The sequence below is a fragment of the Physcomitrium patens genome, chromosome 5 (genome assembly GCF_059467195.1).
Source record: "Physcomitrium patens ecotype Gransden chromosome 5, ASM5946719v1, whole genome shotgun sequence".
In the NCBI taxonomy this organism is placed as follows: Eukaryota; Viridiplantae; Streptophyta; class Bryopsida; order Funariales; family Funariaceae; genus Physcomitrium; species Physcomitrium patens.
The window spans coordinates 1,476,078-1,496,725 of record NC_143414.1 but is presented as its reverse complement, the minus strand read 5'-3'; the positions used below and the strand labels follow the sequence as shown (position 1 = coordinate 1,496,725).

The 20,648-nt window shown below is 30.2% G+C and overlaps 1 protein-coding gene and 1 long non-coding RNA gene across 2 annotated transcripts; one reads left to right on the top strand and one right to left on the bottom strand.

The window, feature by feature from the left end:
* Positions 1-3,355: 3,355 nt before the first annotated feature.
* Positions 3,356-6,613, bottom strand: LOC112282229 (F-box/kelch-repeat protein At5g15710). Its single transcript, XM_024519612.3, has 2 exons — positions 5,918-6,613; positions 3,356-4,816 (listed from the first exon to the last, which is right to left on the bottom strand). The coding sequence occupies exon 2, from the start codon at positions 4,790-4,792 to the stop codon at positions 3,566-3,568; it is 1,227 nt and encodes a 408-aa protein (XP_024375380.1). The 5' UTR covers positions 4,793-4,816; positions 5,918-6,613; the 3' UTR covers positions 3,356-3,565.
* A 339-nt stretch (positions 6,614-6,952) lies between these two features.
* LOC149989222 (uncharacterized) lies at positions 6,953-8,975 on the top strand. Its single transcript, XR_016502818.1, has 3 exons — positions 6,953-7,086; positions 7,781-7,925; positions 8,568-8,975. It is a non-coding gene; the product is annotated as an uncharacterized LOC149989222 (long non-coding RNA).
* The last annotated feature ends 11,673 nt before the right edge of the window (positions 8,976-20,648 follow it).

Below are 20,648 nucleotides of genomic sequence, written 5' to 3'. Positions count from 1 at the left end.
ACTAGTCCTCAAAACCCTAAGTTTCAAGAATATAACCTACAAAAACCTTCATCCTTTTCAATCTAACTATTCAATCAATCCCATATTCATAGCATACATCTAGCACAATTACATTCAAAAATCTAAAAAATTTCACTTGTAGATCTACTACAAAACTTACAAAATTCTCCAAAAAGTATCATCCATTTTATTTTGCAAATCTAAAGTCACCTAAAACAAACTCTAACTTTGCAAGGCTCTTATAAAATCAATACACACTCAAATCATTCAAAATCAATGCTTAAAGAAATTCTATCAAGTCTCCTTTCAAATTCCGCTCTCTGATTAACAAAAGAATCTCAAAATTATTGTTGAGGCGTGGTTTTGTGCCTCACGATCTGATTTCAATCCTAGTTGGTAACTAGTCTTTGCTAGGTATCAATTATTGCCCCATTTGATGTAAATTCTACTAAAACCAACTCCTAATTTCTTCCTACATATGCTTATATCTTTTATTTTTCTAATCTATTTTATTTTGCCTTATTTATGGCCTTAAAAATTAGATAGAAGCCACTTTTCTAAAAAGACAGTATTACTACTAAAAGTTTTATAACCTTCCTATCTTTTATCTATATTTTTCTACTTTAACTTTTAACTCGGTTCTTCTATAATAAGATTCATATTTTTATCTTTCACCATATAGTCATGTTACAATATGACACCACCATCAAAAACAATGCTTGGATTTTACTCTAAAGTATAAAGAATAGACTGTGGAGGATTGGAAGAGGGTTATTTGGTCAGATGAGACAAAAATCAACAAATTTGGATCAGATGGCAGAAAGTGGGTGTGGAAACAAAAGGATCAATCCTTGCTTGATAAGAAGATCCAATAAACAATTAAGCATGGAAGTGAAAATATAATGGTATGGGATTGTATGGGATAGAATGGAGTTAGGAGGATGGCAAAGGTTGAAGAAAAGATGGATACCAAGTAATTTGTGGAAATTTTTAAAAAATACCTACTTTCTAGCATTGAAGAATCTAACATTTCTAAAGAAGAGGTGAATTTTCAACAAGAAAACAATTCCCAGCATAATTCAAAACTAGCATAGAAGTGGTTTGAACATCATGGAATTAAAGTAATAGATTGGCTTGCTCAATCTTCTGATCTTAATTCCATTGAATATCTTTGGGAGCACCTCAAATACCATCTCAAGTCTTGGAAAATAAAACCAAAGAGAGTTTAGAAATTATGAGAAAGAATAGCTGAGAAATAGAATAATATTGAAGCAATTTTGTGCCAAAAGTTAAAAGAAAGTATACCTAGGAGGTTGGAAGCAATTATCAAGGCCAAAAGAGGTCCTACAAAGTACTGATATGTAATTGAATACCACACTCAAAAAAATATTTTAATACTATTTCAAATTAGATTGGTCAAAGCTCTCCAATTACCTAATAGATTCTTTTCAATTTGGATTCATTTGGTAGTTGTAAAAGAGTACTTTATTTTCTATATAAACCACGTGCCATTATTCACTACAATTTATGTGTAATATACCATTCTTTTCAAAATATCCCAACATTGAAATAGTTTTTTGAATCATTGTATTAACAATGTAGTATTGTTGTTAAGATAGACTTTATTCTTATCCAAAGTAAAAGATTCAGAGTTTATAAATTATTGTTTGTTATGATTTAAATAATATGTAGTAGCTATGTTGATGAATCACTATCCATTTTTAATGGTGCATGATTAGAAAGATTTTTTGAAGCAAAAAATTTGTATAAAATATACATGGACAAAAAGCAAGAGAGATATTTCTTCTATATTTTTTGACTTCTATATTTTTTTTTTCCATCTATTCTTATTTAAAATTGCTACAAAATTTGTATTAATTTTTGCTTTATTTTTGAAGCAATTAAAATCCTACTATCTTATTTTTTTGCAATAGAGACATAGAGTTGTTAGTTTAATTTAATTTTTGAATTCGTTTGGTCTTTTAAGGTGAATTTTGTAGAAAATCTTGGTTGCCACTCATCTTTTCTTTTACGGCTAGCAAAGAATGGATGTGATTATGAAGATAAGTCTTTTATGGCTATCTCATCTTAAAAGAAGATTGCTATTAATTTGGAAAGAATTACGATTCTCATTATGTATAAGATTTATATAATGGTACTATATTATGATGGCATAGATCTCATTAGAGTAAGTATTTCCATTTTTAATGGAATAGTCAATAAAGTGACATTATTGGAACAAAGTTTTGAAGTAATGTAAATTTTTTGAAACAATTTTTTTGCTTACATTTTTTTTATAATAAAATTTTCTTATAAATATAATTGAGTGATCATGTCTTTTGTAAAATATGTATTTTTGAAATCTAACTGTACTTCATTAGTAGTTTTGCATGCTCCAATATGTAAGAAGATGGTATTGTTAATACAATTCCAAATAGCAACAAGAGCAAAGTGTCATGAATACACTATGCATGAGATTAAAATAAGAAGTTGAACAAAAGAGTTTCGACAAGAAGCTAACAAGAACTTGATTGAAGCAAATCAATACAAGATCAACATCAATAGGAGTAAGCTAAAGTTCTAAGAGATAAATTATTGAAATTGAAGATTCCTTCAACCTCGACTCCAATATATACTAGGTATTAGAAAGCTTCTTGAAAAGTTTCCATGTTGCTTGAAAATGAAGCAATCTTAAGAAGCTTCTTGAAAATTTTCCATATTGCTTGAAGATGAAGCAATCTTAAGAAACTTCACAAACAACTTCTTTAATTCTCAAAGAACTTTCTAAAATTTGTTAAAATATTTAAAAAAAACCTTTTAAAAATATTCTAAGAATATTTTAGAATCTTCTAAAATTTAATAGAATATTCTAAAAATATTTTTAAAATCTTCCTATTGAATGTCCATAACACAAAGTAGTCTTTTTTTTCTTTTTTTTTTCTTTTTTTATGTAAGTAATGCAACTTGATTTGTTGGAGGTGTTTGTGAAGTCACATTTGTTTCTAGAATAGGTGTTGGTTCTTTCTCTTTACTAGAAACAAGTTCCTACATTTCTTTAATTTCAATCATCATTTGTATTTTTTATCTCCAAATTATGTATCAAGAGCCATCAAATCTTGGCCAATCATTAATAGCTAGGCTTTTTGTAGCCATATTTTTTTAGGAAGAAGGTTTATTAGTGCACCAATTTTTGTGAAGGATATCTTTGACACAACTTCTTCCTATTTTGAGTGTTTTTACTTCTTTCTTAGAATTTCTAAATTTTCAAAAAGTACACTCTAATACTATATTGGAATTACAATATTTATTCTAATAGTTATAAATCTAGGTGTGATGCTTTTCAATAGTTCATATATTGAATTGTAAATGAATATACATTGCTTGTGATGTTGAGAGAGAAGCCACTTGAAGTGTAGAGACTCCTTAACAACTTTTATTTTCTACAATTACTCGTTTTTGGTTACAGTTCTATTATTGAAATCTTCAATATGCCTGTAAGCTCTTTTTGTATATGCTGATTTTCAACAACCCTCACATCAAATAAATGTTTTACAATGTCTTCATCTCACTTGAGATTTGACAGAACAACCCCAAAACTTGGCTGGAAATAATAATTCAAAGGGTTCAAACTATAAAAAAGGGTCTTGTTATCTAGTAAAGCAGGAGGTGTTGGCAAGGATTCAAAGTGAGAAGTTTCAACTGTCTCCTTGCTCATGTCGTACACATCTCCAGTTAACTGTACTGTGTTGAAGATGCACAGTTTGTGTTCTTCCACTGGGACACATGTGAATTCTGGATAGACTAACAAAGCTCGGGTTCCTCGTCTCGATAGTGTAAGTCTCCTGGTCCATGTGTATGTTCCTTCGATCCCCAAGTCAAGCCTGTCGATGCAGTGCGTGACAGTACCGCCAGTCTCTTGCTCGGAGAAAAGGTGGATCACGCCGTTGCACTCCTCAAGCTGGGCAATGGCGAAGTTAATTGTCACAGCACGGTCCACACAACGCAACCTGAAAAATGGACAATGCCACTGTGCTCGCCACTCGTTTGTTCCCACGTCAAAAGCCAGAATTCCTTTCCTTCTGTCCACCATGAATCCTGTGCATAGCAACAAATTTAGCGTCTTGCAGTAGAGTCCAGTCTGGTATTCGTTTATGGAGAAATCCTCACCCGGTACATCCCCAGCAACTTCCCATCGTCTTTTGACTGAGCAGTACACCTCTGTTTTTCTAGAAAGGTACCCTGTTCCAACTGCCGCACTCCCAACTGCAATCACTCGAAAATCTGCTCTGCCGGGCGTGGTTACCTGCAGTGATATGACAACTGGGTGGCGCGGATGGTGCAAAGGAGGCAGTTGTTGCGCTTCTCCTGTCAGAGGGTTAAAGATATACAGCTTCTCAGGTTCAGAGGCCTTGCCCATATTTGCACAGATGAGGCCATGATGACCCGCAATCAGAAAGTCCTTAAAAAGTTTAGGATCCGGTGCTGGAATCGAGTCGGTGAACGGGGGTAACTTGAGCCAACTATGATTCTTCCAATCGAACCCCCACAAATGCCACCGATTCTTCTCCACACAAAACAGTGTGGGACCGAGAGGGCACTCTACCGGGCGTAGACGAGCGCGCGCTTGCCTGAAGCTCTCTCGGTATATTACTTCCCGGAAGCTTTTGCAAACTCGGACGACCTTGTACAGATCGGTTAGGTCCAAACGAGCAAGAACCAAATCTTGTAATTCTGGAGGTAAGGAGTTCCATGTTCGCCCGTTGTCAACACCACTTGCAGATATCAAACTCATCGAGTTCAGTGTTCTCCTTCTAATCTACAATCGGTTAGCAATCAAATCGTTAGACACTAGAGTATGGAAAGGCGACTCGCAGAGATGTATACATGAAGCGTGGAAATGGTTACAATGGTTCCAAGGTGATACTTAAGTCGAGTTATTGAACTGAAGTATCGAACAAGGAATCGGTGGAATTGAATCACCGACCAACATCAAGAAACTTTCCATTCAAGTTTCGTTCTTAGTAGTCCGCATACCGTCACTTATCATCAATCGGTAAGACGAGAAATAAATGCAGACAAGATGACAGTAGAGAGTGAGGTGGCTGCCATCGAAGCTGTCCGGAATGCAATTCACAGACAAGGTGCGCTGGATCCTCCTCATCACAAAAATTCTCGTCTAAATCTTTAACTTCACTCTCAAGACAATCGTAGAGATGTCTTGAGGGAGAATCTTCTAGCTGTGTCTGTATGCTTCACAAAGAAGGAGAATTTTCGCAAACAGTGTGCGGTGGATCGCCCACATGGAATTTGTTTAAATTCTCGGTTAAATCGGTGATTTAGAAACCAACTATCAGGAGTTGTGTCTTGGTGCTGGTGGCAGCGAATGGCTTTGGACGAGGATGATGCTAATCCTTAAGCTCTCAAGTCGCAGTTACACGGCATAGCCGCGAATATGCAGTTCTAATAAAGTTTCCAATTGCAGAAGTGATGCATCTGCCAGTTGTGTAAGCAACTGGATGCAGTGTAGAACAATGTGGGCTGCTTCTGGAGCTTTACTTTAAGATCATCACAACCGACAAGAGCACGTTGCATGACAAGTTATCACGCAGGAAACACAGAGTTGAAGCATTCATACAATTCCGAGGAGGTAACGTGTTCTGGTAGTGACTGAATTGAACCACTACTCTGCCATTCTGCTTGTTTGCCAAGAGAAATATGAGGAATCTTTTGCCCTCCTGAATGACTCTCACCATCTTAATGCTCACAGAAACGTCACTCTTGAAATTCAACCAGCATGTGTTCGATGTTTTTCCTTGCCCACCCCGTCTCAAAAGCTAGGGAACCATACTCACATAACTGGAAGCTAGGCAACCGATCAGCAAACTATCTTAAATAGATAATGGAGAGCAGGTGGAACCTGATGCTCGTTCTGACTGCCATGTTGGTTGTTAACCCTGTGTGGGGAGGAGAATTTGGGTCTTGATTCGATCGCGTAATTCAGTGCACTGGTGGTGTCTAAGCTTGCGTAGTCTCCACCGCAACGCTGCAGCTAGAATCTCTACAACGCCCTGCCATTTCCAGCTGCAAATTTTGCTACAGCATGCCCAATTCTTGCAAATATGAAGCAATGTGCATGTTGCTCATAACCTCCCACATTTTTCCCCTCAGATCTACCACACCATCTCGTCAATGGTGGGTACTTGAATGAATGAATCTAGTTACGAAATGCAGGTAAAGTATATTAATATTAGACTCCGGTATCAAGGGTTGCATAGGAGTGATCGCCACTACACCCTCGGAATCTCGAGCTTTGTGACAATCACAGTTTGATCAAGAGCACACCATCAGTTGTACTGGTGCACCCTCTCTCCCCCTCCTGGAGAACTTCAAGGAACTGTTAAATATCCCATGATGTATGTACCGAAAGTTGTGACTTAACCAGCTCTTAACTGAGACACCACTTCCTCTCCAAGTTTGCCTACTAACAATTTTTGATCGCTACGAATTATGTCCATCCATGCTGATTTCATGCTTCCACCCATTCAGCTCGAGGAATAGATCGAAAAAAAACGGTAACTCTACAACTACAATTGGAACTAACACCGCAACCGTGAGGAAATCAGGTGGAAGGATCATGTCATCCCTCCGAGATTTCAACACGACTTACAGGCGGGACTGGAAATCCCAGTCCCTGAGCGCATCCACCGAGGCCACGAAAAGCTTATCAACTCCGAAGCAGGATGAACGGGGCACTGACAGACAGCACGATCATGGGGGCGAAGCCCCGGAGCATCGTTCCCACGAAAGATGGCTCCTTTCAACGCATGCACCGTGCACAACTACACGTGCTTGTTCATTCGTCTTATGGATGATGTAATCCATTGGTGTCCTTTTCATCCGCCCCGTGTAGGATTCCAAGCACACCACACATCCTCGCCCCCTCCTCCCCTTCACTTCCCCTCGCTCTTGCTTCTAAACCCTTGCAGATGTGCACTCTCTCCTCACTCCGAATTGCTTGAATATGTGCTTACATATATCGTAACTTTGTTGTGCCGCAACGTGAGAGCAAGGAGTCGTTGATAGTAGGTAATCCTGTGTTTTTCTCTTTTTTTTGGTTCCAAGATTGTTACGATGGCTTTTTGTGTTTCGAGTGTAGTACTCGAGGTGATGCTTGGAAACTAGACATCAGGCTTGATTGGCACAATCAAATTGCATAAGCTCATGCTTGCTGTATCCTATGCAAGCGCGTGAACAATCAAGCGTGCTCGGTCACCCGCAATGGCATCGTGAGCTTTCGCTCAATCCATTCAGCACCTCATGCTTGGAACAAAAAAGTGAATGTCAATGCAGATATGTTGTGTATTCTCTGGATGAGGGCCACGCAATCATACTGTTCCATGAAATGAATGCCATCACAGAGGATCATAGATTCTTATCATTGCTAGAGAAATGTTTATACAAAAGTAATTTATTTATGAATTAATTTGTAGACACACTGAAAGCGTCGATGTTTTTAATATTTTTTATACATTCAACTATTTCGACATAAGGCGCCATAGCACAACCTCACCATGTGCCTGATACTAATCAAATAGTTGAGTTCACTATTGTTTTCGTAGGTGATGGCATAGACGATGAAGTGAGAGTAGAAAGTGATCTCACACCCGCAGCGTATAATTGCATTAGTTGCCCAATGGGAGCCTGACTCTCTGAATCTCAAATACGTACAAGCTGTAATGCATAATCGTGCTTACAACTCAACATGAACTGGCCTTTGCAGAAATGATGGCAATTCTTTGAGAAAGGCAAGATTCTTGATGAGCACTAACCAAGTCAGCCCCTCCACTGAAGAGGAAGTTGCTTGTTGCTGTTAAGGCATGAACCAATGAGCCTTAGTGTGCTGTTTTTACTTCAGCCTACATTTGGTGAGTTGACTTGCACTACACTTATAAACAATTCAATCCATATGAAATCATCATATAGATAGAGAAAGTATTGTAACTCCATATTGAATTGAGGTGTCCAACCGGTTGGATGAATTGATTGAATGTAACATTGCTGTAGGGAACGATTGTGTTTGTATAGCACAAGACAATCGTTGAAGATAATATTTGAAGATTTATAAAACATAGAAGACTTGAAGTTTATGTGATTGATTGTATAGGTTGGATTTTTAATTTATTTTGTTAAGAAAATAAGGCTTGATATGATTGTGATGTAAAGCATATATATATATATATATATATATTTTCTATGTATTGTATTAAATTGTAATTGTGTATAATAAGTGATTAAAGAAACACAATGAATTGGAGAAAGAAGCCAATCATAATAAGAGGAGATGATAATTTTAATATAGTATTTTAGTATGTATTTTGTAGTATATCATATTTATAAAATAGTTTTAATAGTTGGTATTATAAGACAAGTATTAAAAGATGGATAGAACTATGGAAAAATGTTTTAGTTTAATGTTTCTTAAAGATACGAATTAGTTTGTATGAAACATATTTAGAAATTCATATACAAATCAATTGTATTAACATATACATTGTTTTTGTCTGAAGGTTTTGTGGTAATCAAATAAGATTTCAAGAATCTATGATTACTTGAGTAAACAAAGAAATATGTTCAAGAATCAAATGCTAGTTATTTTTTAAGGTATGAGAATCATTCACAATGATTTTGTGTAGATTATGAAATATTTAAAATTAATATTTGTGTATTATTTTATTTGTATGTGTAAATATTTATTATATAAAAAATATTGAGAGATGGTAAAAAGTTATTGAAAGAATCATTAATATAAATAGGGATTTTTTTTCTTTTCTTTTCATGTGAAGTATATTAGAAACAATTTTTGCTACCTTGAAGATTTTTTTTAGTGATAAGAATTTATTGAATTTTTTTTAAATGTCTAATGAGGTTGTATTCATGTGATTGAAGACAAATTATACATATTATTCAAATGTTTATTATGGCCTATCTTTTGAAGTTTTTTACTAAGTATATTTCAACAATATGGAGGTTTTATTTGTTTGTTGTAAATTGAGATTTATAATTATTATAAAACTTTGTAATAAGTTTGTGGAGGGTATTAGGAGTGTTTTCAAAGCAACAAAAGTTGAAACATGAGATGTGCTTATTTAATGTCATAATTACAATCAAGAATATTGAAGTTTTATCAAAGACTAAAGTTTTTTGAATAAAAATCAATGTACAAATATTTGCAAACCACTTGGCCATGTTATCAATGTATGTGAAGGCTTAAGAACTTACAGCAAAGGAAGAAGTGAATATGAAATTTTATTTTGTGAATTTCAATATATAATATTTAGAATATACATGTTGATAAAAGATAATGTACAATAATGTTAGTGTGAAGCAAGTATCTTTCAAATAAGAAACAAAGAAATGTTTAGAGAGCTATTATAGAACTTGATAATTTGTTACAATATAGGAATTGATTTACTTTCAAAGAAGTGTCCAGAATAGTTGGAGGAAATTACACTTATATTTTTTGGTGTTTCTACCCATGAAGAAGTTAAATATGATAATAAAGAACTTCACAAAAGATTGGAGTGTGCAAATAAAGATGTGCAATTTAAAAATCATGGATTGGCAAACTATCTATTAATAAGATTGAAGATGGAGAGTTGAATTCTTTAGAAGTATCAAGTGATATCAAAAGTTTAGAATTTATAAAAGCCATAAATAATGTTTCTTTGGAGATGTTTATAAATTAAAGTGGTTTGGACTTTCAAGTGTAATAAAAATAATGGATATTGCTTTGAATGCAATATTCATGTAAGAATTAGATATCTTAGCTAACTCAAGCCATCCAAACTTGATTAAATATTTTTATGCGACAAAAAGTAATACAAATGAGAATAGTGAGTCCTCAACAATAAATAATTCAAATAGAAAAGTATATTTGGTAATGGAATTAATGCAAGGAAGTTTAAGCAATATATTAGAGACAAAAAGAGAAATGCTATATTACTTTCATATTGATGTTATTTATCAAATTTGCAAGAGAGATGTATTATTTACATGACATGCAAATTGTCCATTGAGAGCTAAAGCCAAAAAATATGCTACTTAATATTATAGATGATGGTAAATCTAATAATGGTTTTCAATATGCTATTATGAAGTTAATTGATTTTGATTGGTCAAAGATCAATTTAGGAAGGAATTCAAAAGTTAAAGAAAATAAACACATATATGGAAGTATAAGATATACAACTCCAAAGGTATTAAGAAGTATAATAGAATCAATAAATACTTATGTTTTTGAAGCAAACGTATATTCTTTTGTAATCACATGTTCTAAATTTCTTTTAAGAAAAATTCTATTTGATAGTGTAATTAATAAAGAAGAGTTATTAAAAAGAATTAAAAAGTGTGAAAGATCAAAGTTATCTTCAAATTGTGATGATCTTAGCAAATTGATGTTAGAATGTTGGACTTTAGATGCTTCATAAAGACCAAGTTTTGCAGATATTTATAAGAGATTGACAAAATTAAAGAAAAAAAAAATACTTAAAGAAAATTGATGTAACCAAAACATTATATTTTAGAGCATTTAAGAAAGAAAATCATGAAAAGAGGATATTGAAAGATGTAGATGTTAATATTCTATTGATAAGTCTTATATTAGAGATTTTCTTTGATGTATTTGATTTCAAGATCTATATATTCAAACATATGTTTTTTAATAATGTTGTAGTATCAAAATATAAACTTGTACTTAGATTTTTTGGTTAGAAACTATAGTATAAATTGTATTTTTTTATTAACTTCATGATTTGCTTATTTGAATAAAGATATGATAATGAAGACAAATTAATGGATATAAAAGAACATTTTTCAAACATTAAACAATTATGCAAAAGAAGAATATATGCATAATATTTTGTTGGTATAGATAGAATAAGAAAGACTACATTAGTAAAGACTACATTTGATGACATGCAACACATGTATGATATATCATACTTAACATCTACATCTTTCAATATTAACATCATATTAACATCTACATCTTTCAATATTAACATCATATTAACATCATATTAACATCTACATCTTTCAATATCATCTTTTCATGATTTTCTTTCTTAAATTCTCTAAAATATAATGTTTTGGTTACATCAATTTTCTTTAAGTATTTTTTTTCTTTAATTTGAAAATATTCAAAATAAATATAATGTTTTTTCAACAATTTACATAGTTTTGAACCAATTGAATTTTTAATTAAAACCAAAGAATTTGGAAGAAGCACAAGAAATGATGAAAGAATTTTTAATGAACAAAAAGTTTTTATTAACGTTGGATGATATGAAGAATAAAAGTTATATTAACGATGTAGTATTTATGGATGTTCTACATTCTAATAAAGATAGCATATTGATTATGACAAAAAAAAATTGTAAGATAGTAAAAGACTATGCTATAGAGATTCATAAATTTGATATTGAAGAACTTAACAAAGATACAAGTTTGAAGTTGTTTTCAACTTATGCTTGTAGAGATGATAACATATTACCTAGAGAACTTATTGAGATTGGAAAACCAATTGTAAAATCTTGTAATGGACTAACTTAGAATTTGAAAGTTATAAGCTCATTTTTAGGAGAACAAAAAAAGTTGAGATGTTAGAAAAGAGCTTTGTAAAAATTAAAGAAAAGAATTTATTTAGATAGATATGAAGAAAAAAATAATCATTAGCTATGGGCTATTTTAAAAATAAGTTTTGATACTTTAAAAGTTAAAGAAAAGAATATATTTTTTAACATATTTTTTTTTGTAATAATTTGAATTAATGTCGTACAATGAAAGAGAGTAAATTACAAATATGGACTAATAAGAAAAATGGAATTGAAAAAAAGATGCAAATATTATTTTAGATATATTGGTTAATTAATAAATAATAAAATAAAATAAATATATAAATAAAATAATAAAAGAATTTGATTAATTATAAGATATAGATTGAAGTATTATTAAAAAAATAAAATAAAATAAAAAATGCAAAGACACAAAAATTTGGAATATGAATATAATGTTAGTGCATGGATTAAGAACAAAGATAATACTTTCAAATAGTAATAAAATAAAATAAATAAATTTATTAATAAAAATTAATTAATTAAGATAAAAGATATTTTAATATAATTCAAGAATAATTTTATATTATTTGTATATTGCAATGTGAAATAATTTGAAATTTGTTTATGTTTTAAGTATTTTATATTGCAAAAGATTATAATTTTTAATTATTTTTTTGTTGTATCATTTATTAGTTGAAAGGCATTCTACTTAGTAATAATATGAAAAATATGATCAAACGTTTTATCATAAAAGGATTACACTTTTATTCTCAATAAAGACTAGTATGTAATATTGATAGAAAGTCAAATGAAGATATCTTTGAAATATTTATTTATTTAGTAAAATATGCTAAAAAATTAAAGATTTATTATTAAGGAATTACTTAGGTTTTTTTTATACTTTTGAGAAACTAAATTTATCATCTATAATATGCAATAATTATTTTTTAAAAATATTTGAAGAATTAATAATATTTATTATAATAGGATTTTAATTAAATAAAATATTTTCAATGATACTATTTATAATTATTATATTATTAAGACTTAACTTATATTATTCTAATTAATATAAAGTATTATTAAAAGCCATCAAAAACCTAAAATCTTTAACAAATTTAAATTTAAATCATAACACAAATTTTAAAATAATATCAAATGAATTGAAAAATTTAGTTTTTTTTAAAAAAAATCATTTATGTGGTTCTTCAAGCTTGATAAGCTTTCCAAGTAAATTGGCAAATCTTTCTTCTTTAACAACATTTGATTTGAGAAATTACTCAAACTTGACAAGCTTATCAAATGAATTGAAAAATCTTTCTTCTTTGACAACACTTGATTTGAGAGGTTGCTCAAGCTTAACAAGCTTTTCAAAAGAATTAAAAAATCTTTCTTTGTTGATAAAACTTAACTTGAGAGGATGCTTAAGTTTGACAAGTTTTTTAAATGAATTGGCACATCTATCTTCTTTAACAATCCTTTATTTGAGTTATTTTTCAAGCTTAACAAATCTCTCAAATGAATAAAGAATTTTTTTTTTTGAGAAGATATGATTTGCATTATCATATAGTAACATGACTATATAGTGAACAATAAAAATATAGGTATTATTATAGAAGAGCCTAATAGAAAGATGTAGTAGAAAAATAAGGATAAAAGATAGGAATATAGTAAAAAAATTAGTCTTAATACTTCTTTTTATAGAAAAAACTTCTATTTATTTTATAGAAGCATAAATACGTCAAATTAAAATAAACAAGATAAGTAATTGATATGTGTATATTTAGAAGAGAATTATAAATATATTTTTAAAAAATTACCTCAAATTACTAAAAATTGATATCTAAAGAGGACCAATTGTGAACTAGGATGAAAATCAGATCCTAAGGCTTAAAATTACATCCCTACAGCAACTCCAATGTTCTTTTGTCAATTCAAGAATTTGATTTAAGAGCAAACTTAAGGAAAGATTTTTGAGAATTGATTTCATGTCATTTGGATTAATATTGAGGTTATGAGGATTTTTAAAATTAACAATGTACTTGGTGGATTTAGGTTTTGAGAAATAAAAATAAGTTTACAAATTTGAAGATTATATGAGTTTTGTAAGATATTTACAAGTAAAATTTTTAAAAAATTTAATTGTTCTTATTGTAAATGTATGTGAAAAAATTGAAATAAATCAAGTGGTTAGATTGAAGAATATGAGAGTTTTTGTTGGTTATAGTCTCAAATAATTGAAATTTAGGATTACTGAAGGATTTTACAATTTAGCAATATTAACTTGTTTTATTGAAACAAAAATTGGTGAAAAAATATAAATTTAAATACCTATATACAATCCAATTTTTGGATCAATCAAATATTTCACTAAGAAAAAAAAATTGTTGAAAGATTAACATTCAAATTAGAGAAGAAGGATAGCCAACAATCAAGAGGATTTGGGTGCTTTCCTTACAATTGGTAACTCCAATTCTTCTCAAATTTTGTATGCTTGTAAATTTCTTGTTGATTGAAGTCTAAGTGAAATTTTAGTTAAGACCTATAATTCAATTAATATATATTAATATTTCAAATAGCTATAATAATTGATTAAAATTTACTTAAAATTTTCTTAGTATTGGTTTAGGATTTAGGATTTTATTAGGATTTCATTAAGGCTTGATCTAAGATTTGATTAAGATTTATTAAGATTTTAATTAGAATTTCAATTATGATTAAATTAGAATTTGATCTAAGATTTGGTTAAGATTTATTAAGATTTTAATTAGGATTAAATTAAGATTGGATTAGAATTTATTTATTATTTATTTAGAATTTTTATTTTTATTATTTTAAAAGATAATTCTATTTTATATTATTTCAAGATTTCTTTATTTATTTATTTTTGAAATTAATTTATGACTTTTTGGTGTTTATTTTTTAATTTCTTTTAAATTTATTTTGAATTGATTAAAGTTTAATTAGTATTAATAAGGATTATAAAAAGTTTATTTAAGATTCTATATTTTAATTTATTAAATATAATATTATCCTTATTAATTTTGGACCTGTATTCTATACACATCTTAATTCATATAAATTGTGTTATGGTTTTACTGTTGTTATATCTTATTCTAATCAAACTCATGCTGAGCTTATTTGTATTATCTTAGGATATAATTTATTATTTATAAATTAGTATTATGCTTTGAAAAAGACAAAGTTGTAAGAAATATATAAGTAAGTGCAAAGATCTACTTTCTATGCCTTTGTTTTTACAAATAATCCATTCCATTTAGCATTTCAAGTAATTTGTAGCATTGCTTGATAGTATGCATTGCTCTAGCATTAAAGCATTGCTTGATAATATGCATCTACATGAAGCATTACTTGATAGTACACATTGCTTCAGCATTAAAACATTGATTGATAATATGCATCTTTTGAAGCATTACTTGATAATATACATTGCTTTAGCAAAATTAAGTGTATTGAATTAGATTACTTGATTGATTGCATCAAACTTGCTAGCTTGGACTTGCACTTGTGTATCAATATAAAAATTATTAGATTTAATATTGTAATTAGATTTGGACTTTTGGATGGTTGTTTTGTAAGTTAAAAGTTTTGTAATAGAATTGTATTGTGCTTCTCTACCAAAGTTTCAAATTTTGTTTAAAAATTATATTGTTATATTTTATTAAAAATTCAATAATCTATGTTGGAATTGTGTTATTTTTTACAGGGTGTTTACATTAAGAGTCTTGCTTATCTTGTCTTTTTTCAATAGCTTATGCTTTGCATGTTAGTGATTCTTTCTTTTAGCTTAGATTTATTCACCTCAATGTTGTTTGTAGATTTTTTCTACTCTCAACCAACAAATTTCATCAAATTAGAGTAAAAAGCTTCTTAGTGGTAGGCTAATTATGAAAATATTCCTTAGCAATACTCAAAAAATCAAGCATATTCTAAATTTTGATAAGTAACCTTGTAAAGTGTTGCCCTTGGATATTTGGAACTAATTTGAGGTACTAATAACTTTTATGTTGATTATGTCACATTGTTGCTATCCAAATTGCAAAGTACAAGCTTTAACCATCATTGTTTCAAATAATCCATTGTCATGATGTAATACGACTATATAGTGAAATTGTAATCAAAGTTGAATTTCTAATTAATATCTAATTATCTTAGCTCAATTATAATTTGAAGTATCTAAACATGGCTTTTATAAAATCCTCTTAGGTTATTTTCGTATCTTAATAGTAAGTAGGTTGAAGGTTAGTTAGTAATTTTACCTTCTAGATTGTAGAGTCTCTTCTACTACCTTAGAAAGACCATAAATTAATAAAATTAAGTTAGAAGAGATAAATAATTAGTATGGTTGGTACTAGGGTTAAGTTAAGAGTAGGATTGGGCTAAAAAAACCTTAGGATAGGTTAGGTTGATACTCATGGTCAACCATTTGTGAGATAGGGTCGAAATCAAATCTCTAGCCACTAAAATGACGGCCAAGGGCAAAATAGGGAGGCATTCAAAGATCAAAGGTTAGGATTTGAGAGTTAGCTTGAAGTTCTTTTTAGAGACATAAGAATTGTTTTGAGAGGGTTTTAGAAGACTTAGCAATTGTTGTTCAAAGTTAGGATTTGTATTAGTGATTTGTGTTTTATATAATATAATTAGGGCTAGCAATTTTAACTAGTTCGTGCAATTGGTGTAACATCTATAGTTGAAAATTTGATATTATTTGGATTATTGAGTATGCTAAGTGTATACAAAATTTTGTGATAATCTAACGGCGTGGTTTAGAGATATCTAGTTTTTAGCACAAGAGGGTTTCAAAAGGTGGCAATTTGAGGTTGGGTAGGGTTTCTATGATATCTAAAGATCTATTAGTCGGATTGAGGTGAAAATTGGCATGATATTGAAGGACTTGAAGATCAAGCTATACACCAATTTTGAGACAAAGTTAACAGTTGGATAGGGAGAAATCATTGCTGGGACTTCTGCTTCACTTTTCAAGTTGGCAGCCAAGTGATATTAGTGCAATTTTTGGAGGTTTTCTCACAATCTGAAAGTTGGATTGGACTAAAAATTCTTGAGCATATAGAAGACTTACATTGACAATTACATGCAAAATTGCACATCAAGTGGACGGTCGGATTGGATGTTACAACTTGTTAAAGCTCATTGATTAGGATTGTGGCTTACAAGAAAAATCTAAATTGCTTAAATATGAAAGTAATAAAGTAATTAGGATTTATGTATGGTTAAGACTACTAAGAAGAGTGTTTTAAGCACTTTTGAATTGAAATTCAGATTATATTCTTCTCGCATGGGCAAAACCTATTAGGATTCTTAGCTACTTGTGAAACACAATCTCACCTTCCATAGCTAGGTGCCCGATGCATTCCTGAACAAAACAATACGTAATACGACATGGTGTTCTAGTATTTTCAACAATAATAGAATAATATTAAAATAAATAAATAAATAAATAAATCTATAAAAATCATATGTTAGAAGATAAAAACAAATTATTATTATTCCAAAGATCATATGTATTTTTGAAGAAGAAAAATTTTAACAAAAAATATCACCAAAAAAGTTACTATAAACTTGATATTATTATGATACTATACATGTTAAATATATCCACACCTATATGTAACTTAAATATGTCGACTATTTTATAAAAAAATTATAATAAATTCATATAAAATCACATTATAAATATTTGTAAAATTATATGAAATATTGACCAAAAAGAACCAATTGTATCAAATTTGATTAAGTTTAATAAATAATAATTTTAGTTGCATAGCTGAATATTGTAAGTTGGAGGTGTTTCAAACATTTTTGATGATATATTATAATAAATATAAAAAGTTTAAAATTTTCAAAATATGTATACAATTTTAAAATGTTATAATGCATTATTTCATATTTATGTCTTCTTTATATTCTCTACCAAATGTTAGCATAGAAAGATGTCTATTGCTTAATGTTTCATCATATATCCAATAAAACAAAGTATAGTTGCATTTGTTGTAATTTGTGAGCATATTTGAATCCAACTTTGAGTCAATAAAGAAAATATTCACTTTGGAAGTAATTATTGATTCTAATTAATCAAATAGATGAAAATATCTTGTGAAGGCTTATATAATCCATCTATAATTTATTACTTGTGAAGACTTCTTATTGCTCAACTTCATTGCTTTTGAGTCCATTAATTTGGATCAAAATGTTAGGTTTAGAAAAGATAGAAAAAGTTTTAGTTCCAACATGAGTGCATTAAAAACCATCAACATATGTAAAATCACTGAATTCAAAGATTTTTTATTGTAATAGATCTTAGAATATAAGTTGTATCTTTAAATTTCTTAGACTTGAGTTTTTTATGTCTTTTATATTATCAATAATACTTTTAATAAAATAATAAATAATGATAAATAATAATAAAACTTAAGATAAAAAATAAAAAATAAATATTAAAAAGCATAAAGAAAAAAAAATAAAACTCTTGAGAAGTTGATTGTTATTTATCAACTTTTATACATACATACATACATATATATATATATATATATATATATATACACACACATGTTTTGTCAAAATATTATTATGTATAAAATTTTAAAATTATATATATTTTTTTATTATATATATAAAAATTTATTGAATTATATAAAATCATATTATTGATATTCTTTAATATTTTTATATTTCATGGCTTTATAAATATATTTATTATTTTACCAAGCATAGTTCATTTTTAATATTTTAATTTAGTTTAATATCTTTAATCTTATCTTAAAACTAAATAAGATTATATAATTGGCCAATGCTAAATGTCATTTTTAAAATAGCAATAAAATTTAGAAAATTATGATGTTTCTAAAAAAATACCAGATTAAGATGGTACGTTAAAATTGTGCTGTTTTGATACAAAATTGCCAAAATTGTTATAAAACTCTTAATTAGTGCAACTCACCTTTTATTTTTCCATAAACATTTTTATTCTTCATTACAGTTATTTTTCATAAAATATATATATATATATATATATAATTTAAAAAAAAAAAAAAAAATTGTGGAAAAAAAAGCATAAACAAGAAAACCATAATTCTATGAACTTTTTCTATTGTACAATAATTCTATTAGTTAAAACCATAATGTACATAGAATTTTTATTTGTAAGTATTTTTTATGATATATAAAATTTTCACTTTTTATTATGATATAACAAAATTTATATATAAAATATAAATTTATTTAATTATAATATCAGATATCGAATTTTACATACTAAAAAATATAAAATATCATATACATCATACGATTGTTTAATTTTTGGATATACTAAGTTTATAAAAGTAATATGAATATATATATATATATATATATATATATATTTTAATAAAAATATTTTAAAGGTAAAATCCTTGTTTAAGCAATATAAAATTGTTACTCTAATTACATTACAAACTAGATGCAATTTAGATCCATAAGAGTCCTTCAATTTATCATTTAAATATTAAAAAATAATCATGAATTTTTTATCGAAATATTTATTATAGTATTTTTTTAGCTCTAATTAGTAATTATTGAAAATGTTACAATACATATAAAACCTACCCTATTAGAGTTTTATTGATAAGACCTTTAAGAACTTGATTAATAAATATATTTGAATAAGAATATCTAATATTAAACAATTTGGATGGAGTTTATGCAAAATTCTAAATTGTAAGTAGAAAATATAATGTTTTATATTTTTTGAATTAAACTTCTAATTCTTTATTTTTTATATATACTTATGTGTAATTCAACAATTTTAAAATCTTGTATACAGATATAAGATTTAAAATACAAAGAAATACTTGAATGAAGTACATGCTCCTCTGTCCAGCAAAGCTATACTTCGTGTGCCTCTATCAGACTCAAAGCCTCATGCTCTAGGGCTTGCCAAACATCAAAGATGGGGTAATGTCAGGATGATGCTGCCTTTCCACGACCACGACGGTCGGTCCATGCAAACAGAACTCGTTTCAGATGTTGATTCATTCTTCTTCACAATGAACGACATTGTACATGCTCTGCTGTGGAGTCAACCAATGCTTCACTTCACCTACACCCACATCTACATCTACCACTACTGGAACTGCTTTTGAATCTGCAACTGTTCCCAAGAATGTGTTGCTACAAAAATGATTCACGCGCTCAGTTAGGAGAGCCACATGAGCGAGGTCAAAAACCTTCTCCCGACATGGGTCCCGGTGCATCAGCTGGAGATGGGCCTTGGAAGCCAGGGCTGGAAGCGTACGCCGGAGAAGCCACCACCGGAGCAGACATGGGTGATCCCTCCGGAGCGGACGCGGGGGCGTTGCTGGGTGCCAAGCTTGGAGCGTACTCGGGAACGCCCTTGTGCACCGCAGCTGGAGCTTGAGATGGCGCGTAGCCTCGCATGTAGGGAGCCGGCGCAGGAATGCTTTGAGCGTCCACGTGCGCGGCCATGACCGCACAAAGCACCACCACTGCCGCCAACGCCGCCACCAGCTGCTGGGATTGCTTGGCCATTTTGGATGAGGGTCTACGGTTTCACGACCACTGCTGGATACACACCCCTGTGGAATCGTGTGATCGGCGACGGGATTCACGTCCTCCCTGCACGCTCCGATTCCCTTGAGCGACAAACATCCACAAGAATCCAGGCCTCCGAAATCCGCACTAGAAAACCTGCGATCCCCGATGAGTACGAAGTGTCCGAAATGCTGCAATGCTCTCCTAGTTCCTGATGCGGTGTACGTGCCGATGAAGTGACTTGGGAGGTGGAGGTTGTGGAAGACGGAGGAGGGCTCTATCCCTTGTAGGAGCAGCGGCATTGTGCTGGACGCGGACATGCCTGGCTCTGTTGCGCCTGCGTCGTCCTCGAACCCGGTGACGGTGTGGTATCGCCATTTTCAACGGACGCGGTGGGGTCGGAAGTTTGGCACTGTAGCGCATGAATCTCAGGGACTTGGTAAAGCCCTCCATCTGGACCCA